The following is a 24,407-nucleotide window of genomic DNA, read 5'->3' as shown; positions in this document are numbered from 1 at the left end:
ACAGGCCTTGGGTTGTCTCATGCCCAGTTCCCCTCCTGAGGCACACGTAGCCTGTCCTGTGGCCGTGGTCGCTGGCTGTTGGATTTCAGAAGGTGTCTGGGGTAGAGGGGGCTGGGCCTGCCAGGTCTTGGGTCTGGAGCTTCCTTCCCCTTGACATCTGTTCTCCCTGTGCTCCCAGGAAGCTGATGGACAAGCAGACGTTCGTCTCCTCCCAGACCACCAGTAACACATCCCGTTACGCCGCTGCACTCTACAGGCAAGGTACCCGCGGATGGGCGTCCTGGGTGCCGTGGCTTGTGCAGGCTGATCGGGTGGGAGAGAAGCAGGATAGGGGCTGGGACAGGGGGAGGCCTTCCCTAACCTGGTGTCCAGCCCTGTCCTCCCTGAGCGCTAGACACCTGCAGGGGCCAGGCAGGTTGTGGAAATAACAGATTGTCAGGGGCCTGGAATTGGCCATCTTCAGGGACTTCTGGCTAGACACTGTCTGACTTGGTAGGAATGGGGCTCCAAGGTCATTGTCCTCCTGGGACACAGACACAAAGCATAACTTCTGAGACAGGTGTAGAATTTTGTTTTAAATTCAAGGTACTCATTACCCAGTAATTCCATTCCTAGACAGCATATCTACCCAAGAGAAATGAAAACTTATGTTTACACCAAAATTTTTACATGGGTGTTCATAGCAGCCTTATTCATGATAGTGAAAAATTGGAAATGATCCAAACATCCATCAGCTGATGTGTGGATAACAAAATGTGGTATAGCCATGCAATGGAATGGTGTTTGGCCGTGTAAAGGAATGAAGTACTGATACATGCTCCAACATGGATGAGCCTCGCAAGCAGTAAGCTAACTGAAAGAAGCCAGACACAAAGGACCCCAAGTTGTATGATTCCACTCATATAAAATGTTCAGAATAGGCAAATCCATAGAGACAGAAAGTAGATTAGTGGTCACCAGGGGAGGAGAGTGGAATGGGGAGTGACTGTTGATGGGTACAGGGTTTCTTTTTGGGGTGATACAAATGTTCTTAAATTGATTGCAGTGCTAGTTGTACAACTCTGTGAATATATTACAATACATTGAATTGTATGCTTTAAATGGGTGAATTATATGGCGTGAATTATATCTCAATAAAGCTGTTAAAAAGCACAAGGTACTGTAAGTATTTAGAGTTTATAGAGGAATAAACGAAACTAATTTGAATGCATAGGAAACAGAATAGAATCAAAAGTAGTGTCGAATAATCTTCCTCTATTTTGTATGTGGGTTGCTGACACAGCATGGTTGCCAACGAGTGGTGTAGGTCCACGCCCGGGAACCGAACCTGGGTGGCCGAAGCACAGCACGCTGAACTTAACCACTAGGCCACAGGGCCGGCGCCAAGGATGTAGTTCTTTAAAGCTGCGTTCCTTGCAGCCAGATCATTCATTTATTTACTCCTTATCTCGAGCATTTGTTCCCTCTGGAGTCCAGAGAGCTTTCACAGAGCCGTTTCCACAGAGCCTTAGCATCTGGTTTCTTCTCTTTCAAGCCTACATTGACTTGATTGAAATTGATTGTCTTTGCATTGCCTCCCGGTGCATGGGTTTGATTCATAATTTTATTTATTTTATTTTTTCCCCCAAAGCCCCAGTAGATAGTTGTATGTCATAGCTGCACATCCTTCTAGTTGCTGTATGTGGGACGCGGCCTCAGCATGGCCGGAGAAGCGGTGCGTCAGTGCGCGCCCGGGATCCGAACCTGGGCTGCCAGCAGCGGAGCGCGCGCACCTAACCGCTAAGCCACGGGGCCGGCCCCATGGGTTTGATTCACAAGGCAAAGTCATGATCTTTGTCAGAGACTGCATAGACAGTCCACCTGGCTGCGCCAGGGGCCGCTTCTCCAGCCATTTTTGCAGGAGCAGACTTATTGGGACAGGTGGGATTTTGACAGGAAGAGGTGGGGGCATGAGAAGGAGAGGAAATCTGGGTGTGTGTGGGGTTAGGGAGGCAGTGAGGGTGGTCTGGCAAAGGCCTGGCGGAGGAGCGAGCAGGGTGTGTTTGGTGTGGATGGGTTCTCAGTGTGGTTGGAGCAAGCAGTTGTGGGGAGAGGAGTGGGGACCTGGGGTGGAGGGCCTTGCATGCTTGTGGAGTGTTTACAGGCAAGCCTTAGGGAAGTAGCTTTGAGCAGAAGAATTCAGGTTCATGTCCTGATCTGGGTTGTGTGCCTGCTGTGTCCTGCAGGGTCACGTGGGGTTGGGAATGACTCCCTGCCTGATGGTCCCAAGGCTCTAGGATTGGGGGCTAGAGCAGAGGTGGGAGGTGGTTTGGCAGTGGGCTGAGGCCTTCAGGGGGGTCCAGGGCCCATGGTGACTGCCTTGAGCCAAGCTGGGCATTCGCCCCACTTCCTAGAGTCGGGTCCAAGCCCTTCTTCCTCTGCCAGGTGAGCTCCACCTGACGCCTTTACATGGCATCCTGCAGCTGCGGCCCAGCTTCTCCTACCTGGATAAGGCAGACGCCAAGCACCGAGAGAGGGAGGCAGCCAATGAGGGTGAGCCTTGGACCCCCAGCCCTGCTTTATGTCTGCATCTTGGCAGGATGGGTTGGTCATGAGAAAAGTGTTGAAGAGATGGGTTATAGGATCCTTAGCAGCCTCCCTGGCCTCTACCCACTGGATGCCACTTGTACCACCCCCACAGTTTGGACAATCAAAAGTATCTCCATTCATCCCCAGATGTCCTCTGGGGGTAAAATCATCCCCAGTTGAGACCCACTGACTTATGCAGAGTCTTATGTCTAGCAGGAGAATTCACAGACACCCCTGCTTGAGGCCTCCCTGGTGGGTGGGGTTGAGAGTGGGGAGTTGGGGGCTCTGCCAGAGGCTGTGAGCAGGGCTTAGTTTCTCTTGCAGCAGGAGACTCTTCACAGGACGAAGCAGAAGAAGATGTGAAGCAGATCACGGTGAGCTCTGGACCCAAGAGGGAGAGTGCGGCCTGGGAGGCAGCAGGGCTGGCTTTGTAGCTCAGCTGCCTGGAGACAGCAAGGGTTGGGAGGGTCTGCACAGAGCGTGGGCTCTGGGGCTGAAGGAGATTCAGAAACAGTGTCCATGCTTTAGAGCCTTCTTGCTGGGCTACCTGGAGGGATAACCTAACCTCTGCCCGGCCTGAGCTCTCCCAGCTGTGGACAGGATAGCGGCCCTGGGTGTATATAAGAGATGAGATTCTGGGGCTTGGCTGAAATTGCCTGGGAAGAGGAAGCCAGGGCCCAGGAGGCCCAGGGAACCCACAGACAGAGTCTGTGCCATGAAGCCCATGTCTTAACGGAGCCAAAACCTCGTGTTAATTAACCATGTGATTCTGTTTCTTCACTGGTGTGCGAGTGGAAAGTTGCTATGTTAATAATTAATTCTTGTATTTTAAAGATATTTAAAAGAATATCGACCTTTCATTTATGGTTTATAAAGTTTCCCCTATTTAAGCATATTTAGGTGAAAAATACTGTACAAATAATGATGCAGATAGTACACAAGTATGGCTGAAATTGTGGTGAATGTTTGCACATCGTTGGAGATTGGCAAATATTGGTATAATATTGGCAATGTAGGGGCCGTGGGTGCTCATCCTGTTCTCTCAGTAGCTTGTTGGATGACCTTAGATGCCTCCTTCCCTTCTTGAGGACTCACTGGCCCTCATTTAATCAGGCATTCTTAGGCCTGTGTGCTTTAAAGGGCCCCCTACCCTCATATGGAAACCCAGGATTCTGTAATGCAGGCAACGCCCCTGTGCAGGTGCCTTTCATAGGAGAGATGAGTCAGAGCTTGGCTCCACCTGGACTTAGGCTCCACCTAAGCAACAGAAACCCAGATCTACCTGGCACGAGCCAAAAATGGAATGTATTGGTTCTTGTTACTGAAAAGTTAAGGGTAGCTTCAAGTATGGCTGGATTCAGGTGCTCAAGCTCTATCCTCAAGACCTGGTTTCTCCATCTCCATCTCCATGTTCTGTCTTCCTCTTTTGGCCTCTTTCTCAGGCAGGGTGTCTGTCCCCACTGGTATAGAGAATTGTCCCAGCTCCAGGCTCACATCTTCCTAGCTTCCAAGACCCCAGGGGAAAAGAAATTTCTTTCTCATTACTTCTAACTAAAATCCCAGACTGGACTCATTGGCTTGGCCAACCCTGAGCCAGCCCCTATGCCTAAGAGGATTTGGTGCTTGGATTGCCCAGGTCTGAGTCACGTGCCCACTCCTATATCTGGGAACATGTGTGGGTGGGGGTTGGGGGAGGGATATTAGCTGCTTTGAACTGAAAGGGAACTGGGACTTTCCCAAATGAAAATGGAGGTGTTATTACTAGTGGGAGTGGAAGTGGATTGGGTGCTGGGCAGGCAGAAGCAGGAGAAAGCTGCTCCCTGGCCTGCTGGCAGGTCACAGAGAGGGACATGCTTAGAACTGAACTAAAAAGACCTGTGTCAGGAAATGAGAGGGAGGTGGGAGTGGGAAATGCCCCAGATATGGGATTCTTTGGCCTCCTGGTGGGCACTGGGACGGCAGCCCAGGAAGTATGCCAGGCCTGAGGTCGTGACCCCCCTCCCAGGTACGGTTCTCCCGGCCTGAGTCGGAGCAGGCCCGCCAGCGCCGTGTGCAGTCCTACGAGTTCCTGCAGAAGAAGCATGCCGAAGAGCCCTGGGTCCACCTGCATTACTATGGCCTGAGGGTGAGCCGGGGTCCCCGAGCGGCAGCTGACACTGGCCCCGGGATGGAGTCCTGGGAGAAAAGCCCAGTGCCCATGAAGTGTTACAGTGTGGCCTCATTGTTTCACCTCTCACTTGTTTCAAATTCAGTCATAGCTACTTGGTGATACCCCAGGGAGAGAGGAGTAAGTCCTGTGGGCAGTTTGTCCTCCATTCCAGCCATCCCACTTAGTGTCCTGCCAAGGGAGCGTGAAATTGAGAAGTGAGTCTGTTTCCCTGGTCAGGGATTGCAGCCCCCCTGGGCTCTCCCTGAGTGTGAGCACCGTGCTGGGCTGGTGTGTGGTTACCTATTTTTATGCACCACGGGCCCTGAATGAAGGCTAGACGCTTCATCAGGTGCTCCATGGAGAATCGGCCATCTGTCACGTGGCCGAGTTCACCGTGCACCTGCCAAGGGTGATTTTTACTATACGCAGTTTCATCTCGTGTGTCGACTTAGAACCCAATCTTTGTTTTTTTTTTTTTTTTTTTTTGGTGAGGAAGATCAGCCCTGAGCTAACGTCCATGCTAATCCTCCTCTTTTTGCTGAGGAAGACCGGCTCTGAGCTAACATCTATTGCCAATCCTCCTCCTTTTTTTTTTTCCCCAAAACCCCAGTAGATAGTTGTATGTCATAGTTGCACATCCTTCTAGTTGCTGTATGTGGGACGCGGCCTCAGCATGGCCGGAGAAGCGGTGCGTCAGTGCGCGCCTGGGATCCGAACCCCGGGCCGCCAGTAGCAGAGCGCGTGTGCTTAACTGCTAAGCCACGGGGCCAGCCCGGACCCAGTCTTTGAAACTGTGTATTGAGTGAGGGAAGTAGTTGAATATTAGCTCACAAAGACACCACAGACTAGGACTCCCCAACATTTTTCTGGGGGAGGAGCAACTCCTAATTTCTCTGGAACCAGGATTCCTAAAGGAGATGGTGTTGACAGAGCCTTAGACTCAGAACGAGACTTCCAGAAGCTCTGCTGTTTCCTAGTGTGTGGCCTTAGGCAAGTTACCTAACCTCTCTGAGCCTCAGTTTCCTTATCTGTAAAAGGGGGGTAGTAATAATAGTACCTAACTTGGTAGAGTTATTTTGAGGATGAGATGAGTTGATGTATGTATACAGCTGTTGGAACAGAGCCTGGCATGTGGTAGGTCCTCAGTGAATGTTAGCTGTTATTTTCATCATTGCTCTTGGTGTTCCTGTATCACAGACAAGGCACCGAGGCGTGGGTGCTGGGGCTGTGCGATCCTAAAGCCAGGAAGGTAGTGGGTTGAGGCCTCGTCACAGAGGCCTTGAGTGCTGAGCTCAGGGCTGAGTTGGATATGATCCTTTGGCCAGCCTTGGGGCAGGACAGTGGGTGGCTGGAGTAGAATGTGATGCAGGGTGAGAACTGTGGATGGCGGAGGGGGCTCCGAGGTGGCACAGGCCTGGGGCGACAGCTGAGGTTCCTCTGCACACTGCTTCTCCCCCAACAGGACAGCCGCTCTGAGCACGAGCGCCAGTACCTGCTGTGCCAGGGCTGCAGCGGGGTCGAGAACACAGAACTTGTCAAATCACCCAGGTGAGATCGGCTGGGCCAGGGTGTTGAATCCTATGGGCTCCTGAGCTTGACGCTGGCCCCTGGAGGGTCCCTCTTGGGTGGGTCCTCCCTTGGGACTGTGGCCCCTTCTGTAGCATGGGGAGGGACATGGCTGGGGGCCAGGAGGGTGGGCGTGGGAAGAGATGGTCCTCCCTTCTCTGCGAGTTTGTGTGGGCCGGGCCTCTGTCTGCTCCCCCTCCCGCAGCCCTCACCTGGGCAGGCTTCAGCCTGGATGCAGCCTGGGTTCATGGGCAGGGGTGGGGCAGGGACAGAGCCCTGGGAGCCGCTGACCCGCCGTCTCCCCCCGCAGTGAGTACCTCATGATGCTGATGCCACCCAGCCAGGAGGAGGAGAAGTGAGTAGAGGCGGGCTGGACCCTCCATCCCCTAACCCCTGCCGGCCTCCTCTAACCCATCACCTTTGTTTTCAACAGAGACAAACCCGTGGCCCCCAGCAACATCCTGTCCATGGCGCAGCTGCGCACCCTGCCCCTGGCTGATCAGATCAAGATCCTGATGAAGAACGGTGGGTGGCTACCCCCTGCCCTGCAGACCCCAGCCCTACCGCCTCCTGGGGAAATAGAGTCTGGGACAGACTAAGGAGTAAGGGGCGAGGCCAGAAGCCCCCGCTACCCAGAGCCTGCCCAGCTTTACAGCTCTGCCCTTGTCTGGAAAGGACACACTACAGCGTCGCGGCGGGCTCCCTCAGGCACACTTGGGGTTCCTGTGTGGCCCTCACCACTCTCCTGCTGTGTCAGCGTGGACGGGTCACTGACCTTCCTGAGCCTTAATTGGTTTATCTCTAAAAAGAGACGGACATAGCTCCTGGGGGCTGAGGTGAGAGTTCAGAGACATGAGGCTTCTGAAGGGCTTGTATAGAGCCTCGCACGTGAACGTGAGCTACGTTCACTGTAATAATACCGCGTGTTCACTTGCACTGTGGCACCCTCACCAGGCTCCGCACGGTAGGAACTGGTCTCATTTTCTCAGAAGACTCTGAGGGCCAGAACCTTTAGGAGCCTGTAGCTGGTGAGTGGCTTGAGCCTTGAACCTCAGGCCCCGGGCTTCTCCTCTGAGATGCCAACTCGAGGGTCCCCCAGGGCCTGAGCAGAGAGGGGAGCTCCCTACTGTTACTGGGGCTGCCAGGGAGCCAGGCTGCTGGCCTTCCTGCAGAGGACGTTGGGCCTTTCCCAGGCCCTGCCCATGCTCACTTGGGCTGGGGGCTCAGGTGGTTGGGAGTGAGCAGAGAACAGTGGTTGAAATGCATGGACTCTGGACGCAGAAGGCCTGGGTTCAAATCCTGGCTCTGCCACTTAACTAGCCAAGTGATCATGGGTGAGTTTCAAAACTTTTCTGGGCCTGAGTAGTAAGAGTCTTCCTCATAAGACACTCCTCAGTCTTCCTCAGTGGGTGTTTCCTCTGGGATTCAGTGAGATGCAGGTGCCTGCACAGAGTAAGCAGCCAGTCAATGAATGTCAGCTGTTACTGCTACAAATGTCACCATTGTTATTCGCATGCTGGGATTGTTATGTGAGCTTGAAGCTATACAGACTTGGTGGGGGGTAGGGAGGGATCCAGGCCCCTTTCCCCTTGTCTGATGTCTCCTGCATCCTCTTCAGTGAAGGTCATGCCTTTTGCCAACTTGATGAGCCTCCTAGGCCCTTCCATCGACTCTGTGGCTGTTCTGCGTGGCATCCAGAAGGTGGCGATGTTAGTCCAAGGAAACTGGGTGGTGAAGAGGTGAGTTGTCTGTTGTCCCTTAATGGGGGCACTTAATCCACTTAAATTTCGTGCAGTTAACTGATGTTTTGGGTTTAAATCTACCATAGTGCTTTCTGTTTGTCCTGCCTACGTTGTATTTTATTTTCATTCTTACCTTCTACTGGATTCTTTTTTTATTATTTGATTTTTCCCTGCTAATTTGGAAGTAACTGTCTTGACTCTTTTAGTGATTACCCTACGGATTTCAGCGTGCATTCATGACTTACCACCATTTAATATTAATTGCTGCTTTTACCCTCACCCAGGACGATCCAAAGACTTTAGAATATTTTATATTTATCTTTCTGCAAACCCATGTACCATTATATTTGTACATTTTAATTCACTCTATTTTAGACCCCGCAAGACGTTATATTGTCCAGTCAGTATTTTTTAGGTTTACTTACATATTTACCTTTTTATTTTGCTCATCATTCCTTTCTGTATCTCTTAGTTTCTATCTGGGATAATTGCCTTCTGCTACAGAATGCTATGGTATTTCCTTTAATGAAGGTCTGCAGGTGATGAGTCTCCTTGGTTTTTGTTTCCTTGGTTTTGTTTAAAGGTGAAATGTCTATTTCACCTTTGTTCTTGAAGGATGTTTTTACTGAGGGTAGAACTCTAGGTTGATTATTTTCCTTCCACATATTGATATGATTTCCTTGTATTCTGACTTCATTGTTTTTGTTGACAAGTCCACTGTCTCTCTCATACTTATTCCTTTGATGGTAATTTACCTTTGTTTCCCTCTGGCTGCTTTTGAGATTTTCCCTTGTTTTGGTTTCCACAGTTCGCTAAGATGTGTCTAAGTGTGAATTTCTTTTTATGGATCCTGTTGGGGTTCATAGGTCTTGAATTTGTGGCTTGATGTTTTTCAGTAGTTTCTCTTCTCCTGTGATTCCTCCACTAGACCATCTGCCTCCTCCATCAGACTGTCAGTTTCAGGGGGTAGGGGCTGTCTGTTTTGACTCTCTCTCCCTTATATCCTGGTGCTCACTGTAACACCTGGCATGTGATAGATTGTGGGTACATACAGTGTGACTACATTTTATGCATACTTGAATTATATTAATTTTAAATGGTTTAATAAAAAATATAAAATCCATTAATGAAGACTCACTTTTTGGGAATCATGGTATAAGGTGAACAATCTGTCAAAATGTGAATTGCTCCAAATTTTTAAAAAAGGAATTCATTGCAAAAAGTCCATCATTTTTCAGTTGGTTGACCAGGTAAATTGTAACGTATATTCATGTCACTGCCATATGGTGACGCCCTTTCCCTGGGAAACAGATGCCCATCATACTTTGTCGCTTCCTTCCAGCGGTTTTCTTCTGTTACACAAGTGTTTAATTATGGAAGACCTTTGCGATGGCACATCACTCATTAAATGGGACCACCTGTGTATATTCATGCCACAAATGATGAAAGCCAGGCGAGGCCATCCCATTATACACCTGAGGACGCTGGCCCAGAGAGGCAGAGACTTGCCAGACGTCTGGCACCGAGGCTGCCACAGAACTGGGGTTAGAGCTCTTTGCCTGGTGCTGCATGTGCCTCTGGCGCACTGTCACTTTCAGCGTGTCGTCTGTCCCTATGACTTGAAGGCGGGGCCTCCTGTCTGCCCCCGTGCTTGGGTCCTGCTGCGAGCGTTACTCTGATGCTGCCCTCACTGCCACACCAAGGCCTGTGGGTAACGATCCTTTGGTGCCCTGTCCCTTTGTGTCCCTGTGAGGAGATGATGCAAAATTCACAGTTCGTTCAGTAAATATATCTTGATAGCTTGTTCTGTGCCCTGCACTGCACTCTCATTCAGACACTGTCCCTGTTCTCAGGAAGTTTGTGGGGTGGGGCGAGCACCATTACAGTTGAGCACATTGAGTGCAGAGACCCAGGGCACGGACCACATTCATTCAACACCTACTTAGCGGCTGCCTTCTCTCCTCATCGTTCTTGGTCGAGCTCCGTGTCCACAGCAGCGATGAACAACCTAGGCCAGCACCCTGTCCCCATGGAGTGTTTACGGGAAGGGGGTGGGCATGGAGCTCCACCTTGAAGCTTGAGGAGTAGTTGGTTGCCAGGTAGGATTGGTTGCCAGAGCAGGAAGAGCAAGGGCACTATAGGCATGGGGTGGCCGGGGGTGGTGTGAGTGCTCCCGGGCTACAAGGTCTGGGGTTGGACTTGGGGTCAGGGTTCTGCTGTGGAGACTCTGGTCAAGCTCAGCACCCTGCTCGTTTGCCCCGGGCCCTGAAGTTCTCTGAGCCTTGAGTGCTGCTCTGTTCTCTCCAAAGGCTTCTTTCAGCTCCCCCGTGCTCAGGGCTTGTCCAGATCCCTGCTCCCGACCCCTCTTGCCTCGGCTCCCTCAGCTCACACTGCCCACCTCTTCCCATTCGGCAGGTGGTGAAGGCCTGTGTATTGCTTCATCGCCAGTCTCTCTTGGCATCACACCTGCTTTACACGTGGGACTCACTGTCCTCCAAAGAGTCCTGGGCTCGCCTTGTCTCTCTCTGAGCCCCTGGCCCCTCCCTGACCATGCAGTGGGCCTCGGGGCTGGGCCAGAGTGTGAGTAGGGGTCAAGAAGGAGGAAGAGGAAGAACTCTTGGGGGGAGGTGTGTGGGGGGTGCTTCTTTCCTACACACAGGTTCACAGAGCCAAGCTCCTGGGGGGAGCTGTGGGGGCCCAGGCCTGTAGTGGCCCACGTTGGAAAGAGGCATGGGCTGGGCAGGTGTTCAGAGTGCAAGGCCTGGGCTTCCGCTCAGATCCTTGGGGGGACGGGAGGCGGAGGGGGCTGAGGACAGGGACTCACCTGCCATCCCCACTCTCATTGGCAGTGACATTCTGTACCCCAAGGACTCCTCCAGCCCTCACAGTGGCGTGCCTGCCGAGGTGCTCTGCAGGGGCCGAGACTTTGTCGTAAGTGCCCAGACTCTGGCCTCGTGGGGCGGGGTGTGCGGTGGGTGGACACCAGGGCAGCACAGAGCTCCCAGGACCTTGGCCCAGGTAGGGGCAGGTGTGTGTGGCGGAGAGAGGCATCTGGACTCTGCCTTTCTCGTCCTTCCTCTTAGAATCCTGGCGTCTCAGGCTTCGTAAGAACCTTTGAGCTCCTCTAGCCTGGGGGTTGCAAACTGGAGGGCCAAAGGTGACTTCTGGACAAGGAGCATGTTTCATTTGGCCTGGGTGGTCTTTTTAAGATGTTGACTTGATTGTTGATTTTTAAAAATCAAAACATGTTGCAAACCAAATTTCTAGTTTGTCACAAATAATTGGACTGTCTGGTGCCGCTGGGCCCACATCCCCGAACAGCACCTGTTTTGGATGGGACTGATGGTCCCCAGTTCACCACAGTGCCAGGCACGTCTGCTGCCCTCATGCATGTTCCCTGCATTGTTGCTGTGGGGTTTTGCAACTCCTGAGCTAGCTCATCCCTCCATCCCATCACCCCACCCTGCCCCTGCCCTTATCCAGAACTGAAGTCCTAGCCAGATCATCCCTTCCAAAGGTTTGAATCCTGAGCTGCTGGGACCTGCACTGCCTCCTTGACCTCGGCAGTGTGCTTTAAGTTTGCTGGAATCGGTCTCCTTGGAGCTGTCCACGGGGACCTTGGTGTGCTCATGCACAGGCCTGGTCACGCAGGGTAGCCCTTTGCTGTTTGAAGAGCGTCTGCATTTTCTTTGTTCCCGATTGGATGTCCCAGCTCCTTTGGGCACTTACTATCTAGGTGCCTGTGCAGTCTGTTTTTGTCTCTGGGGATCAGAGTGCAGTGGTTACCCGCTTCCAGGCTCGCTGAGCCACGCACGTATGCCTTGCACCTTTACCTGCTTATCAGCCCTTCTCTGTTTGTGTAGGCACTGTTGAATCGGGGGACCTGGGAGAGAGTCTAGTCAAATCTGAATTGTTGTAGGTGACAGATGGACAAAGTATCCTGCCCCCAGGGAGGTTTTGTGGTCTAGGTGGGGGTGAGGTGGGTCCCACTGCCGTCTTGGAGGAGATAACCTGGAAGTCCTTTACAAAGGAGAGCACAGAAGCTTGGAGTTGAAGTGACTGCCCATGGCCACACAGCTAGTAAGAGTCAAGGCCAGGATCCAAACCCAGGTGTGCCAGACGCTCAGGCTCTGAGCTGCCACTCTGTACCCTCATCCAAGGGCAACTGCACAGGTTTTGGGGACAGTTTTAGGAGCATCCATCTCTGCCTTCTGGAAACATGCTTCTTTTTCTCCCTCAGATGTGGAAGTTCACGCAGAGCCGGTGGGTGGTAAGGAAAGAGGTGGCAACGGTGACTAAAGTAAGTGATGTTCTTCTTGATCTGAGGCTCAGGTCTGCTACTGGAAGGATCGGGGGCTGCCTGTGGGGCTGGTGAGGCTTTCAGGCTGTCCATGCCTCACCTTTGCCTCACTCCTCCCAGCTCAGTGCAGAGGATGTGAAGGACTTTCTGGAGCACATGGCCGTAGTGAAGATCAACAAAGGCTGGGAGTTCATACTGCCTTATGACGGGGAGTTCATCAAGAAGCATCCAGATGTGGTCCAGCGGCAGCACATGCTGTGGACGGGCATCCAGGCCAAGTAAGAGCTTGCTTGGTGGGATGAGGGACAGCTAGCCAGAAGAGTACCAGGCCGTCCCCAGCCACCCTCCCTCCCAGGGGAAGCACAGCCAGGCTGCATCTGGGGCAGTGAGGCCACATTTGGGGCCGCATGCACCCCCTCCTTCACTCAGGTGGACATTGCTGATTGATCCCAGAGTCCCCACAGCACAGGCCTGTATGTCTCCAACCACTCCTCACTCAACAGAGCTGACCCGTGAGGTGAAATCTCAGCGTGTCTGTTCTGAGGGGTCGGGGAGGAGGGCTGGATGTGAAGGAGAGAGGAAGAGCACTCAGGAGCAAGAGCCTGGGCTTGTGTGGCTCAAGGCAGGCTGGACGGAGACTGGCTAAGGAAGGGAGGGGTGGGCTGCCACCCACCACCCCGGCATGGGGGCTCCGGCTGGGCACGGAGCCTGTGCGCTGTGGGGAAAGACCGCAGAGCTCCAAGTATGCAGCGTCTTCAGTGACCAGGACATCCTGGGGCTTAAGGGAGCTGTTTCTATTGTGAGGCAGATGATGGGGGACATGGTTTAACGTTAAAAGGGTTTACTCTTCTTTTCAGATTAGAAAAAGTTTATAATCTTGTGAAGGAAACTATGCCAAAGAAGCCAGATGGACAATCAGGTGTGTGAGGGGCGTCGGGCGGGGCGGGGCGGGGCGGGGCCCTAACTCCAACCCTGGCTCTGGGAGGGCTGCTTTGCTGGAGCTTGTTGGGCTTGGGCCTGGAGAGGGGTGCGTGGCTCTCACTGCTGGCTGCGTTTCTGTGCCCTCCTCCCATCCCACAGACCTCAGCTGAAGGCTTGCCTAGTGGCAAAACCTCAGCCTCGAGGGTTGAAGGCTTCTGTACTCCGGGGCTCTGTCTGGGTTCCAGGCCCCTGAGACCTTCTCGCCCTCTTGGGTTGGCAGAAGGTGGTAGGACAGGAGGAGCTGCTGGCAGGAATCAGCAGTAACCAGCCTAGCCAGGATCTCTGAACGTGGAAACCTGATTTTCCCAGTTCTGTGTCTTCCCTCATTGTTGGGGTAGCGAAATCCCTCCTAGGTAAGGTGGGGTAAAAGGCAGGGCTGGGCCATTTGTTTCAGCCCCAGCTGGCCTGCATTTTTCCTGTGCCCTTGCTCTGGACAGCAGGATGTCCCCTGTCGGGATGAAAGGGGTTGTCCGTGGGGCAGAGGGGCTGTGGGCCTTCGTCTCAGGTCCTTCTCTGCACGGTCTCTATAGTCTCCTGAGCAACCCTGTGTCTCCCCACAGGGCCTGCTGGGCTGGTCTCTGGGGACCAGCGGGTCCAAGTAGCCAAGAGCAAGGCACAGCAGAACCATGCACTGCTGGAACGGGAGCTGCAGCGGAGGAAGGAGCAGATCCGGGCGTCCTCAGTCCTGCCTGGTATTCGGATCAAGGAGGAGCCCATGAGCGAGGAGGGAGAGGAAGAGGAAGAGCGGGAAGTGGGGGAAGACGAGGAGCCCATGGACACCTCACCTAGTCGTGGCCTCCACAATAGGCTTGCCAACGGGCTGCCTGCTGGGCGGGCAGCAGGCGGGGACAGCTTCAATGGGCATCCGCCCCCAGGCTGTGCCAACACCCCTGTGGCCCAGGAACTGAGGGCCTTCGTGGAGGCCACCTTTCAGAGACAGTTTGTGCTCACACTGAGTGAACTCAAGCGTCTCTTCAACCTGCACTTGGCCAGCCTGCCCCCTGGCCACATGCTGTTCAGTGGCATCTCAGACCGCATGCTGCAGGACACGGTGCTGGCCGCCGGTTGCAAGCAGATACTGGTGCCTGTAAGTAGGTCTGCGCCTGCCGGACAGGCAGACAAACGAGGCCGCCCTCAGCCCCTCGGGAGGGCTCTTGGGCAGGCAGCATCTTTCCTGGCAGAAAGGAGCTATGGAAAGAGGTCTGGTCACTCTGGGGTGGCCTGAGCCCTGTGGCTTTGTGGGGACCAGCTGTTTGGAGGCTGCATGGGGCGTGGGGACTTGGGAGGACCACGGACCTTGGCTGTCATGTGGTGGCTGTGTGTGTGACCTTGGGCCAGTCAGCTTCTTGGGCTCTGCGCCCTCATGGGAAATGAGGGAATGTTCGTTTGTATCGTAGGACTTTGGTAAGGGCTGAATGAGACGTCTGATGGCCCTAACCTATTGCTTGGCACCCACCAGGGCCTCAGTACATGTGGGTTGTTCGCCATCCTCATTTCTAGCCCCCCGCCCCTGCCGACACCTCACTCATTCCTGTCAGCTTTGCCAGTTTTCAGGATGATTTCACTTCAAGTATCATTTGATCTTCTTTGCAACCCGCACGTGAAGAAACTGAGTTTCACAGAAGTGAAATGAACTTGTTTAAAGGTCATATACCCAGGAAGTGAGAGAGCTGGAACTCGAACCTCAGTCTGGTGGCTCCCAGTCTTAAATCCTTTCTGCTTCAACTGAGATGAGCTGACCCTTTCACCTGAGCCCCCAGCTTGTGCCTGGGTCCTGGTGGGCCTCCTTGTCCATAGAGGCTAGCTGACCAGCATGGGCTCGGTGGTCTTTCAGTTAGCTTCGGGTGCCAGGCCTGTGGGTGCAAGGGTGGGCCACACAGACCCCAGTTCTGTCACTGGCAGGGGTCCCAGAGTGGAGGACACGTAGAGCAGAGTGTGTTGGAGACCATCTCGTTGAGCTGAGGGTGAAGGCTGCCGGGCTGTGCCCCAGGGAAGCTGTGCTGCTTGTTCTCTCCTCCCAGGCTCTGCCTAGACCTGGCAGCAGGTGAGGGGAGCTGGGCTATGGCTGCCTCTCAACAAGGGCGTGTTGACATTTGCAGTCCAGGCTCAGAAGCACCTGCAGCGTTGGGTGGTCTGAGCCAGAGGCCCATCCCTGTGTACGTGAGGAACAGAAACTAGGACAAGAGGCCCTGGCTCCCAGGCTGTCTGGGCTGTCCCAGGGGATCTGGCCCTCGTGGGAGGGCCCTCGTTGGTGAGGTCTCCTACAGAAGTTACTGGGGTTTAGGGGCCCTGCCCTGTTTGGAGCCACCCTTGCCCACCCAGCAGACGGGTCCTGTTTTCTGAAGGCTCGCCTTTCTCTGAGCTGGGCCAGGCAAGGGAGGGGTACCTGCCTGTTGTTAGCTAGGCTGTCTTGGGAGTGGACAGAAAGCAAGGGACATGAAGTGTTCTACCCTCAGACACCCCTCCCCCACCCTCAGGACCTGTTCTTGTCATGCTTCTTCCTCTTGGTAGAGCTGACGTCGATGGGAGACCATGGTCCTCTCTGCAGCTCTCTTGTCAACTTCCCTCCCTGTGGTCGTGACTAAAATGTCATAGTTGTGTCCGAGGTAGAAGAGACCTCAGATCTATCCAGGCTTGTTTTTTTAAATGAGGGAGCTGAGGCCCAGGGAGAGTGAGTAGACTCACAAAGACTTGAGTTTAACTCCTGGTTCTGCTACATAATAGCTGTGTGACCATGGACAGTAAGTTAACTTCTCTGAACTAGACTTTCCACATGGAGAGTAGGGGCAGTAACACCTTGCTACCTCTCTGGTTTCTAATGATCAAAGGAGATTGTATATTTAAAGCACCGCCTGGGGCTCTACATGGTGGCAATCATTACTGTTACTTGTGTTATGGCACCGAGACTGGAACCCTGTCTACCACCCTCCTTCCTCCATTCCCCTTCTCCAGGTACCCAGAGCCTGGGCCACTGTTTTCTTGGTCCACCTTCGGACCCTGCCGCTCCAAGTGGCATGGGTTGTGTGGGAGTCAGGCAGGGCCCCTAACCCATACTGCCATGGCCATTGTGGCTTAAGGGATTGAAAGGAATCCCCAGGACACCCCTAAGGAGTTATAGGGCTGGGAGCGCCTCTCAGGACACATCTGAGGGTTGATATTTAGGGCAGGAGGACGCTGGATGTTAAAGCAGAGAGGTGAGCTAATGCCAGGCTAATGGGAAAAACTGAAGAACCCGCTTCCCTACCTTCTCGAGCACATCTGCGGGCTTTAGGCTGTGTGTGTCACATTCCTTCTCTCACTGAAGCCCTCTAAGGCCCTGGTGGGATGTGGCTGGCCTCCTCCCCTTGGTGAGGATGAGGAAACAGATGCAGGTTTGTGGCTGCCCACAGCCCCACAGCTAGTGAGTGGCAGGAGCTGGGATTGGAACCCACATTCCCAGAATTGGGCTGGTGCAGACTCTGGAGGGGTGAGGGAGTGGGGCAGGTGGATCCACGTGGTAAAGACAAATGGCCAACTCATACCTGGGCCTTGATTAGTTTCCCCCACAGACTGCTGCTTCCCCGGATGAGCAGAAGGTATTCGCCCTCTGGGAGTCTGGAGACATAAGTGATCAGGTGAGGTGACCTTTGCTGCCATCTTCCCCAAGAGCAGGGATGTGTTCCTGGAGGGGGTGAGGCCTTTGTGGAGACCTTGAGTGCAATCATATACATTTCAAATTTTCCAGCCACTCCTGATTTTAAATATTCTGGCTCTGTCTCTGCATACTGTCAAAACAGACTGGATGTACCAAGAGTTTGAGCCAAAACCAGTGGTTCTGAAATGCCAGTCTGGACCGACTGCATCAGAATCACCTTTTAAAAAATATATAGATTGCCAGGACTGCCCCAGAGATTCAGTTCAGTTCAGTAGGAATGGGATAGTGTCCTAGGTATTTAAGTTTCTGCAAAGCTTTCTAGATTATTCTAATGCACAGCCAGGCTTGCAAACCAGTGATGGACCACATTTCAGGTGGCCGATGGCAGTAGGTATCAAAAGGATTCCTTATCAGATTGTGGGTGCTGGGTTTTTTCTTTTCTTTTTTTTTTTTTTGTGTGAGGAAGATCGGCCCTGAGCTAACATCTACCAATCCTCCTCTTTTTTTGATGAGGAAGACTGGCCCTGGGCTAACATCCATGCCCATCTTCCTCTACTTTATATGGGACGCTGCCACAGCATGGCTTGACAAGCTGTGCGTCCGTGTGTGTCCGGGATCCAAACCGGCGAACCCTGGGCCGCTGCAGCAAGCACGCACACTTAACCGCTTACACCACTGGGCTGGCCCCGGTGCTGGATTTTTTTAGGTTAGAGAAATTGGTCGTTTTGTCTCTACTCGCACCCTGGCAGGAAGGGTCAAAAGTGTCCAGTGAACAGACTGTGAATTAAACCAGCAGTGCTGTGTTTGTATTGCAGAGTCATGGACCCTGAGGTCCAGAAGTTTTTGTTAAATCATGAACTTGCCTGAACTTTAAAGGTTAAGATTTAATTGCTAAAAACTCCAAAGGTCTGTCCTTTTCCAGGTTCTATTCCTAAGGTTGGGGGGAGAGAGGAAGTGAGCAAAAGCCCCCACTGAGTTCTTTGTCCCCTTCTGCCTCTTAGAAGGGGACTGACTGGCAGGCTGAGAATACAAAAGGGGTGGGGCCTTTTGGTGCTGTAGACCGAGAACAGTCTGGAACAGGCCTCCTTGAGCAAGCCTGTGTGCCTGTGGCCAGAATAGGTGGCATCTGGGTTTCCCACTCCTGAAGTACTCTGATAATTTTTAAAAAAGCAGTAAGTGCGTATTGTTAAAAATAAATAAGACTGAAAGCTTTATGAGAAACCATCTCCAGCCCTGCCTGACCTGATTCCCACTCCTCAGAGGCAATCACTTTTTAACTACAAGATGCCGCCACAAGAGTTACCTCCATTTTTTTTTTAATGTATATATATATATACAAAATGTGCTTATACTGCTCTTTGATGTATCGACTTGATATTATCAATGGGCTTCTTGTTGCAGTGGATGAGGATTTAGTTCTCAGCTATGTTGGGAGAATGTAGACAGGTGTGGGGTATATTATGAGTTCTTTAGTTAAATCGGGTATCAGTGCTTATAGCATCATGACTGGAAATGTCTTCATTGTAGAGCCAAGTATCAGTAGTATACTATGATCACATTTCTTTTTTTATATTACTTCCTATTTCCACTTGCATGATTTTCTGAACACATATATACCAACAGTAATGCCATGCTGGAGTCTGATTCCCTAGAATCCTCTCCAGTGGGGCTGGCTCTCTGTGTCTATTGCTGGCTTGCAGGATTTTGTGTCTTCTTCCTCACTTAATTTTAGCTTCTAAGGGGGCAGAGGAGTTGTCTGCATTCTTTGTCTTAAAATGACTTTTTTTGGTCAAGTATTATTGTTTGGGGCTAGAATTGTAGAGGGCAAATCATTTTCCTTCTGAATTTAAGATATTTTTCTTTTTTTTGGTGAAGATGCACCCTGAGCTAACATCCATTGGCCATCTTCCTCTTTTTGTTTTCTGCTTGAGGAAGATTAGCCCTGAACTAACATCTGTGCCAGTCTTCCTCTATTTTGTATGTGGGACACCGCCACAGCACAGCTGATGAGTGGAGTAGGTCCGCGCCCGGGATCCGAACCCGTGAACCTGGACCGCCGAAGCGGAGTGTGCGGAACTTTAACCACTTGGCCATGGGGCCGGCCCTTAAGATATTTTTCCATTGTAGTCAAGCTTTCAGAGTTGCTGTTCAATGACATTCTGCTTCTCGGTCTTTTAAATTTGACCTATATCCTTCCCTTTATCCCAAACTTAAGGTTTTTTCCTTATTCTGTATATTGTATGACAGTGCAATTCCACATGTACCCTGGTGTGGGTCATTATTACTAGACATTTGGGTCATTATTGAAATGCTGTGATAGATTTGATAATTCCTTTACCTGTTTTTTTCTGTTCTTTCGGGATTCTTATGTTGTATGTTAGACATACTGGATCAAATCTTTTCTCTCTCTTTGAACACCTTTTCTCCTTTTGGGGGGATTTTAACTATCTTCTATTTAATTTTTATTTTGGGATGTAATGCTTTTCATGGCATCCTGTTTTACGTTTAAGCCACTCACTTCTTTCTTCATGCAGTTCAGATTGTGGCTTTCCCTGCCTGCTAAATCAGTTATCACGCAAAAGTATGTGTAAACTGCTCATCCTCTGCTGATGCTTCACTGGCTCTTTTGTTTTTGTGGGCATACACCTTTATTTCTATACTTCATTTTATTAGGGTCTCGAGAGATGACAAATTGGTCAGAAGTCTTGGGCAAGGACTTTTATCATAGACTGCAGTGTGGAGCTGGGTCCATAGCTTTGGATTTCTTGTTTGGGGATGTTTCTCTTTCAGGTGATTGTTTCCCATAATAACATGTTTTTGCTACTAAAGCATCGACAGGTTTTGCTTGAAATTTTTTCCAAAAATTACCGGGTACGCCGGAACATGATCCAGTCTCGGTTGACTCAAGAGTGTGGAGAAGATCTAAGTAAACAGGAGGTGGATAAAGTGCTAAAGGTACATCCATTTTGTGTATAATAATAGCCAGAGGCTCTGGGCTTCTGCTCTGACCATGAACTTCAGCACGAGGGTGCCCGTGACTGGCTCTTCCTGTCTCAGATGGAGGCTGATGGTGTGTGGAAAGGGCTGTAGTCTGGTGCCTTTCCTACCACTGTGTTTAAATCAGACTTTCTCTGGACCCCTCCCCAGCCAGTTGGGTCTTCAGCAACTGATAATGATTGGCATTGGTGTGGTGGGTATGTGCAAAACGACTAAAGTGAGTAAGATGCAGGCTCCACTTCCAAAAAATATAGTCTAGTGGGTCATCATCCTTTAAAATGGCAGGGCCTCGATTAGAATCTTGACTCCACTCCCGCTTTGCATCTTGTGCCACTTCCGTGGTTATTGCCACAGCCACAGACTAACTCTTGTACTATTTGCTTTCAGTAGAATCAATTTTGTAATTAAATTTAGTTTAAAAAGGAATATATCATTTATCGCATAATATATGAAAATACTTAAGTGTACCATCAATAATGCTTTTATGAGTTGACTGTTACACAAATACCATATTTGCAGAAACACTGGAACACAGAAAGCCAATGACAGTTTCCTTCTATTCTGATCTATTATCTTCAACATCCAAGGCCATAGGTAGATACTATTTATGAAGCATTTTTTGTTCTGGTCAGCTTATTAACGGTTTTTGTATTTTACATTTATAAAGCACATCTATTTGTAGTTCCTCACTCTTAAGATACCTCTGAGGAAAAGAAGGGTGGCCTGAGGCCCTAACACTGAGACCAGGCAGTTACCACAGCATTGTGGTCAGGCAGATCTTAATTTGCCAGTTGTGTTCTTCTATCCATTAATCATACATCGTTTTTGATATTCTGCACAGAATGTAGTAACTACCTTTTCCTGCTCAGGTCTGCTGTTAACATGTTTCTCTCTCTATTCGTAGGACTGCTGTGTAAGCTATGGTGGCATGTGGTATCTTAAAGGGACGGTGCAGTCTTGACAATAGTTGCAAACCACTAACCCAACAGATCCAAGCCCAAGGAAAGAAGGCAGAGCCAGCAGAGGTGGAAGTAGATTCTCGATTGCTTCAGAAGACGTGGAGCAAGAGGAACTGACCATCTCGTGGCCTGGGGCGTTGCACTGTCCAGTGGACAGAGGGGATCATACTCAGCCAGTGGCAGGGTCAGCTTAAGTTAAATCGCTCTCAGAAGAGACCAGCTGGGACCTTCTTTCAGTACGATTTGAAATTCCTCATGTATTTTGCTTATTATTTGGTTTCATTCTCATAATAAAGAGAGTGTATACTGACACGGGCAGGATGATGAAAATCATGGTTTAATATTTTACTTTTCAAACTTAATGCCAACAAGGTCTAAGTTATGTTTACAAGATGAAGAAAACTTCAAGGTTTTTAATATTCAAAATGCCTAGAAGCCAATATTTAGTCTTCAATTATCTATATGCTAAGACTTTTGCCAATTTCATTAAACCAAACTGAATTGTTTTACCGTTGGGTTTCTGTGGCCATTTTACCTTTTAAAACAACCTACTTTATGTAGCAGTCTCAACCGTTTACGTGAAACCATAGCAAAAAATCAGAGTCGAAATAAGTCCATCTATTAATGTTTGCATAAGGCTGCAAACAAAACCAGGTAAGTATGGAAAAATGTAAGTGAGGTTATCACACTTTGATGTAAAAAAATTTATATTTTATGTATTTTTAAAATAAATGCTAAGACTAACCTGGCATCATGGTGCTGCTGTCTTCAGATGGTTACAAGAAGGCAATGTCTGTGCTCTCAAACCTTGTATGTATGTCAGAGGGAAGGGAGAACTGTGCCGGTTACATGTGTAATTTTAAAATTTTCTAGTAGACACATTAAGATAGTAAAAGAAACTGGTTAATTTTAATATTTATTTAGCTCAATATAGCTAAAACATCAACAGGTAATAAAAAATATTTTATATTCTTTTTTTTGTACTAAGTTTTCAAGATCTGGTATCTTATACGTACAACACTCGCAGTTTGAACTAACCACAATTTGAGTGCTCAGTTGCCACATGTGGCTAGTGGTGACCTTATTGGACAGTGCAGCCCTAGAGGATTATGGAAAAAATGAGTAAGCTGGGTTGGGTGAGAGATGAAATTTTGATAAGGCTTTTGCCATGATGTATTTTGGGCAATAGAGCTGCTATCTGAAGGTTTAGATGATGGTCTATGTGTGACACTCCCCTCCCCCCCCCAAAAAAAACAGAAGAACATCTAAAATTTGATAATGTAGTTTAACAGGTTGATTGTATATTATGTTCTTGATTCTAATTGTTAACATACATGAGCCTGAAAAGAGTAAGAAGTTTGCAAAATTGATCTGGAGTATGTCCAGCTATTGTATAGCTGCAGTACAAAGGGGAGATCCCTCGTGGTGGGACAGCAGAGACTGAACACAACCACAGAGCAGAACGGAGGGGCTCAGTGGGGAGTCACAGCCTTAAACTCTTACATTGATAAACAGAGAGAAGTTAAACATTGAATTCAAATAGCTAGGAAAATAAGGAACATAGGAGGAAATGTTAAAAACGAAAATTAATGAGGTAGAAATTAAAGTAAGATATACCAGCAATTAACCATTGAAGGAAAATGGCACACGGCTGAATAGACAGTGACATGGGAAAGATTAGAGGAATTAGATGATTTATAGGGAAAATATGAATTATTAAAACTGGTTGGGAGGCTGGCCTGGTGGCGTGGTGGTGAAGTTCATGCGCTTTGCTTTGGTGGCCTGGAGTTCACAGGTTCGGACGCTGCACTGCTCATAAAGCCATGCTGTGGCAGGTGTCGCACATACAAAATAGAGGAGGATGGGCATGGATGTTAGCTCAGGGCCAATCTTCCTCAGCAAAAAGGAAGACTGGCCACAGATGTTAGCCCAGGGCCAATCTTCATCACCAAAAAAAAAAAAAAAAACTGGTTGGAAAGAAGAAATTGCAACAGACCAATTACATCAAATCTTTATGACATAAACACAGGGTTAAACTTCAGCATGTAATGAGCCTCCAAATTCTTAGGAAGCCTTGATTTAAAAAACCTGACAAAAATAGTGTGATATGAATAAGAATCCTAAGTAGTGGATTCCAGTGGCATGTTAGTGAAATAACTTTCCCATAATGTGTCTATGCAAGGGTGATGATACTAGGAATAACCACCATAACAAATGCAAGGGTGCTGCTATCAGGGCCTCCACTAATATATCTCCGACTGAACGTGCCAAATTGAAAAATCATCACCTCAGGGATCAAGACTTACAATTCATTCCAGAAATAAGTTCTTAAAATAGGAGATGTATTCTTCATTAACATTAAATAATGAAAAGCTAACATGCTAAATCAAACATTGGACATATTCCTTAGGATTGAGAAAGACATGTTTACTCACCATAATTATTTAGTATTCTGAGTATACTCGTTAGAGCAGTTGAGAAAAGAAAAAAGGTATAAAGGAGTCAAAATTAATGTTTTTTCAGCTATATCAACAGAATCAACTAAAAGGTATTCTCAATGAGAATTTAACAAGATAGCTGGAATCAACAGCTTGTGTATATGCAACTGGTTAGAAATATAATAAAAGAAAAGATCTTATACCGGCCAGCCCAGTGGCGCAAGTGGTTAAGTGCGTGCACTCCGCTTCGGTGGGCTGGGGTTTGCGGGTTGGGATCCTGGGCACGCACCAACGCACTGCTTGTCATGCCATGCTGTGGTGGCATCCCATATAAAGTGGAGGAAGATGGGCACGGATGTTAGCTCAGGGCCAATCTTCCTCAGCAAGAAAGAGGAGGATTGGCATCGGATGTTAGCTCAGGGCTAATCTTCCTCACACACAAAAAAAGAAAAGATCTTACAAAGATCCGGGAGGTGAACCTTTTAAAATCTGCAGGACCTAAATGGTAAAAATTTGAAAACTCACTGAGACAAAAGACCATTTGAACAAATGGGAAGGCATAAACTCATGTTTTTGGATTAAAGTCTCTGTATCATAGTCTGTACTTAATCTATTATTTCTTTAACTCAATCTCAATGAAAGTAACAATTTTTCCCCAAGAACCAGACAAGCTAATTTTAAACTTCATGTTGGAAAAAAACATGCAAAAAAACCCAGGAAAATTCTGATGCAGCAATGAGGGTAACTTCCCCTTACCAGTTAGTTAGGAAAATGTAATATCTGTCTATGTAGCAATTAAAGATTGCCCTAGATGCATGAAAATAAAGATCCTAGAACAGAAATAGGTTCAAATTCATGTAGAAATTTAGTACTGATTTGGGTGGCATTTCAAGTGACGAGGACTAGACTTAAAATGCAGTCTAGGGGGATTCGGGGAAGATGGCAGAGTAGGAAGCACCAGGAATGTCTCCCCACCCAGATAACTGGCAGAATCAGTCTGATGTAACTTTGGAACTCGGGAGTCTGTAAAGGCAACTTCCAGAGGAAAAGTTGGACTGTAAATTGCAGTTAAT

General features: G+C 49.5%; 1 protein-coding gene across 7 annotated transcripts in view; it reads left to right on the top strand.

The window, feature by feature from the left end:
- The window catches only part of POLR3E (RNA polymerase III subunit E), a 33,762-nt gene extending 12,117 nt beyond the window's left edge, over nucleotides 1–21,645 (top strand). For 6 of the 7 annotated variants that reach the window (XM_087417074.1, XM_087417073.1, XM_004442962.3 and 3 more), the window contains 16 exons: nucleotides 179–261; nucleotides 2,425–2,532; nucleotides 2,893–2,942; nucleotides 4,574–4,693; nucleotides 6,180–6,265; nucleotides 6,594–6,638; nucleotides 6,717–6,808; nucleotides 7,902–8,022; nucleotides 10,875–10,956; nucleotides 12,266–12,325; nucleotides 12,446–12,603; nucleotides 13,183–13,244; nucleotides 13,867–14,393; nucleotides 16,843–16,920; nucleotides 19,770–19,895; nucleotides 20,842–21,645. In XM_087417074.1, coding sequence (XP_087273200.1) covers nucleotides 179–261; nucleotides 2,425–2,532; nucleotides 2,893–2,942; nucleotides 4,574–4,693; nucleotides 6,180–6,265; nucleotides 6,594–6,638; nucleotides 6,717–6,808; nucleotides 7,902–8,022; nucleotides 10,875–10,956; nucleotides 12,266–12,325; nucleotides 12,446–12,603; nucleotides 13,183–13,244; nucleotides 13,867–14,393; nucleotides 16,843–16,920; nucleotides 19,770–19,895; nucleotides 20,842–20,898 — 1,855 coding nt within the window. In that variant the 3' untranslated portion in view covers nucleotides 20,899–21,645. The remainder of the gene's footprint in view (nucleotides 1–178; nucleotides 262–2,424; nucleotides 2,533–2,892; nucleotides 2,943–4,573; nucleotides 4,694–6,179; nucleotides 6,266–6,593; nucleotides 6,639–6,716; nucleotides 6,809–7,901; nucleotides 8,023–10,874; nucleotides 10,957–12,265; nucleotides 12,326–12,445; nucleotides 12,604–13,182; nucleotides 13,245–13,866; nucleotides 14,394–16,842; nucleotides 16,921–19,769; nucleotides 19,896–20,841) is intronic. The other variant, XM_087417070.1, reaches the window with a different exon arrangement.
- The last annotated feature ends 2,762 nt before the right edge of the window (nucleotides 21,646–24,407 follow it).

The sequence above is a fragment of the Ceratotherium simum genome, chromosome 26 (assembly GCF_057802395.1).
Source record: "Ceratotherium simum simum isolate JZ-2026a chromosome 26, ASM5780239v1, whole genome shotgun sequence".
Lineage (NCBI taxonomy): Eukaryota > Metazoa > Chordata > Mammalia > Perissodactyla > Rhinocerotidae > Ceratotherium > Ceratotherium simum.
This window is presented reverse-complemented; position numbering and strand designations above follow the sequence as displayed.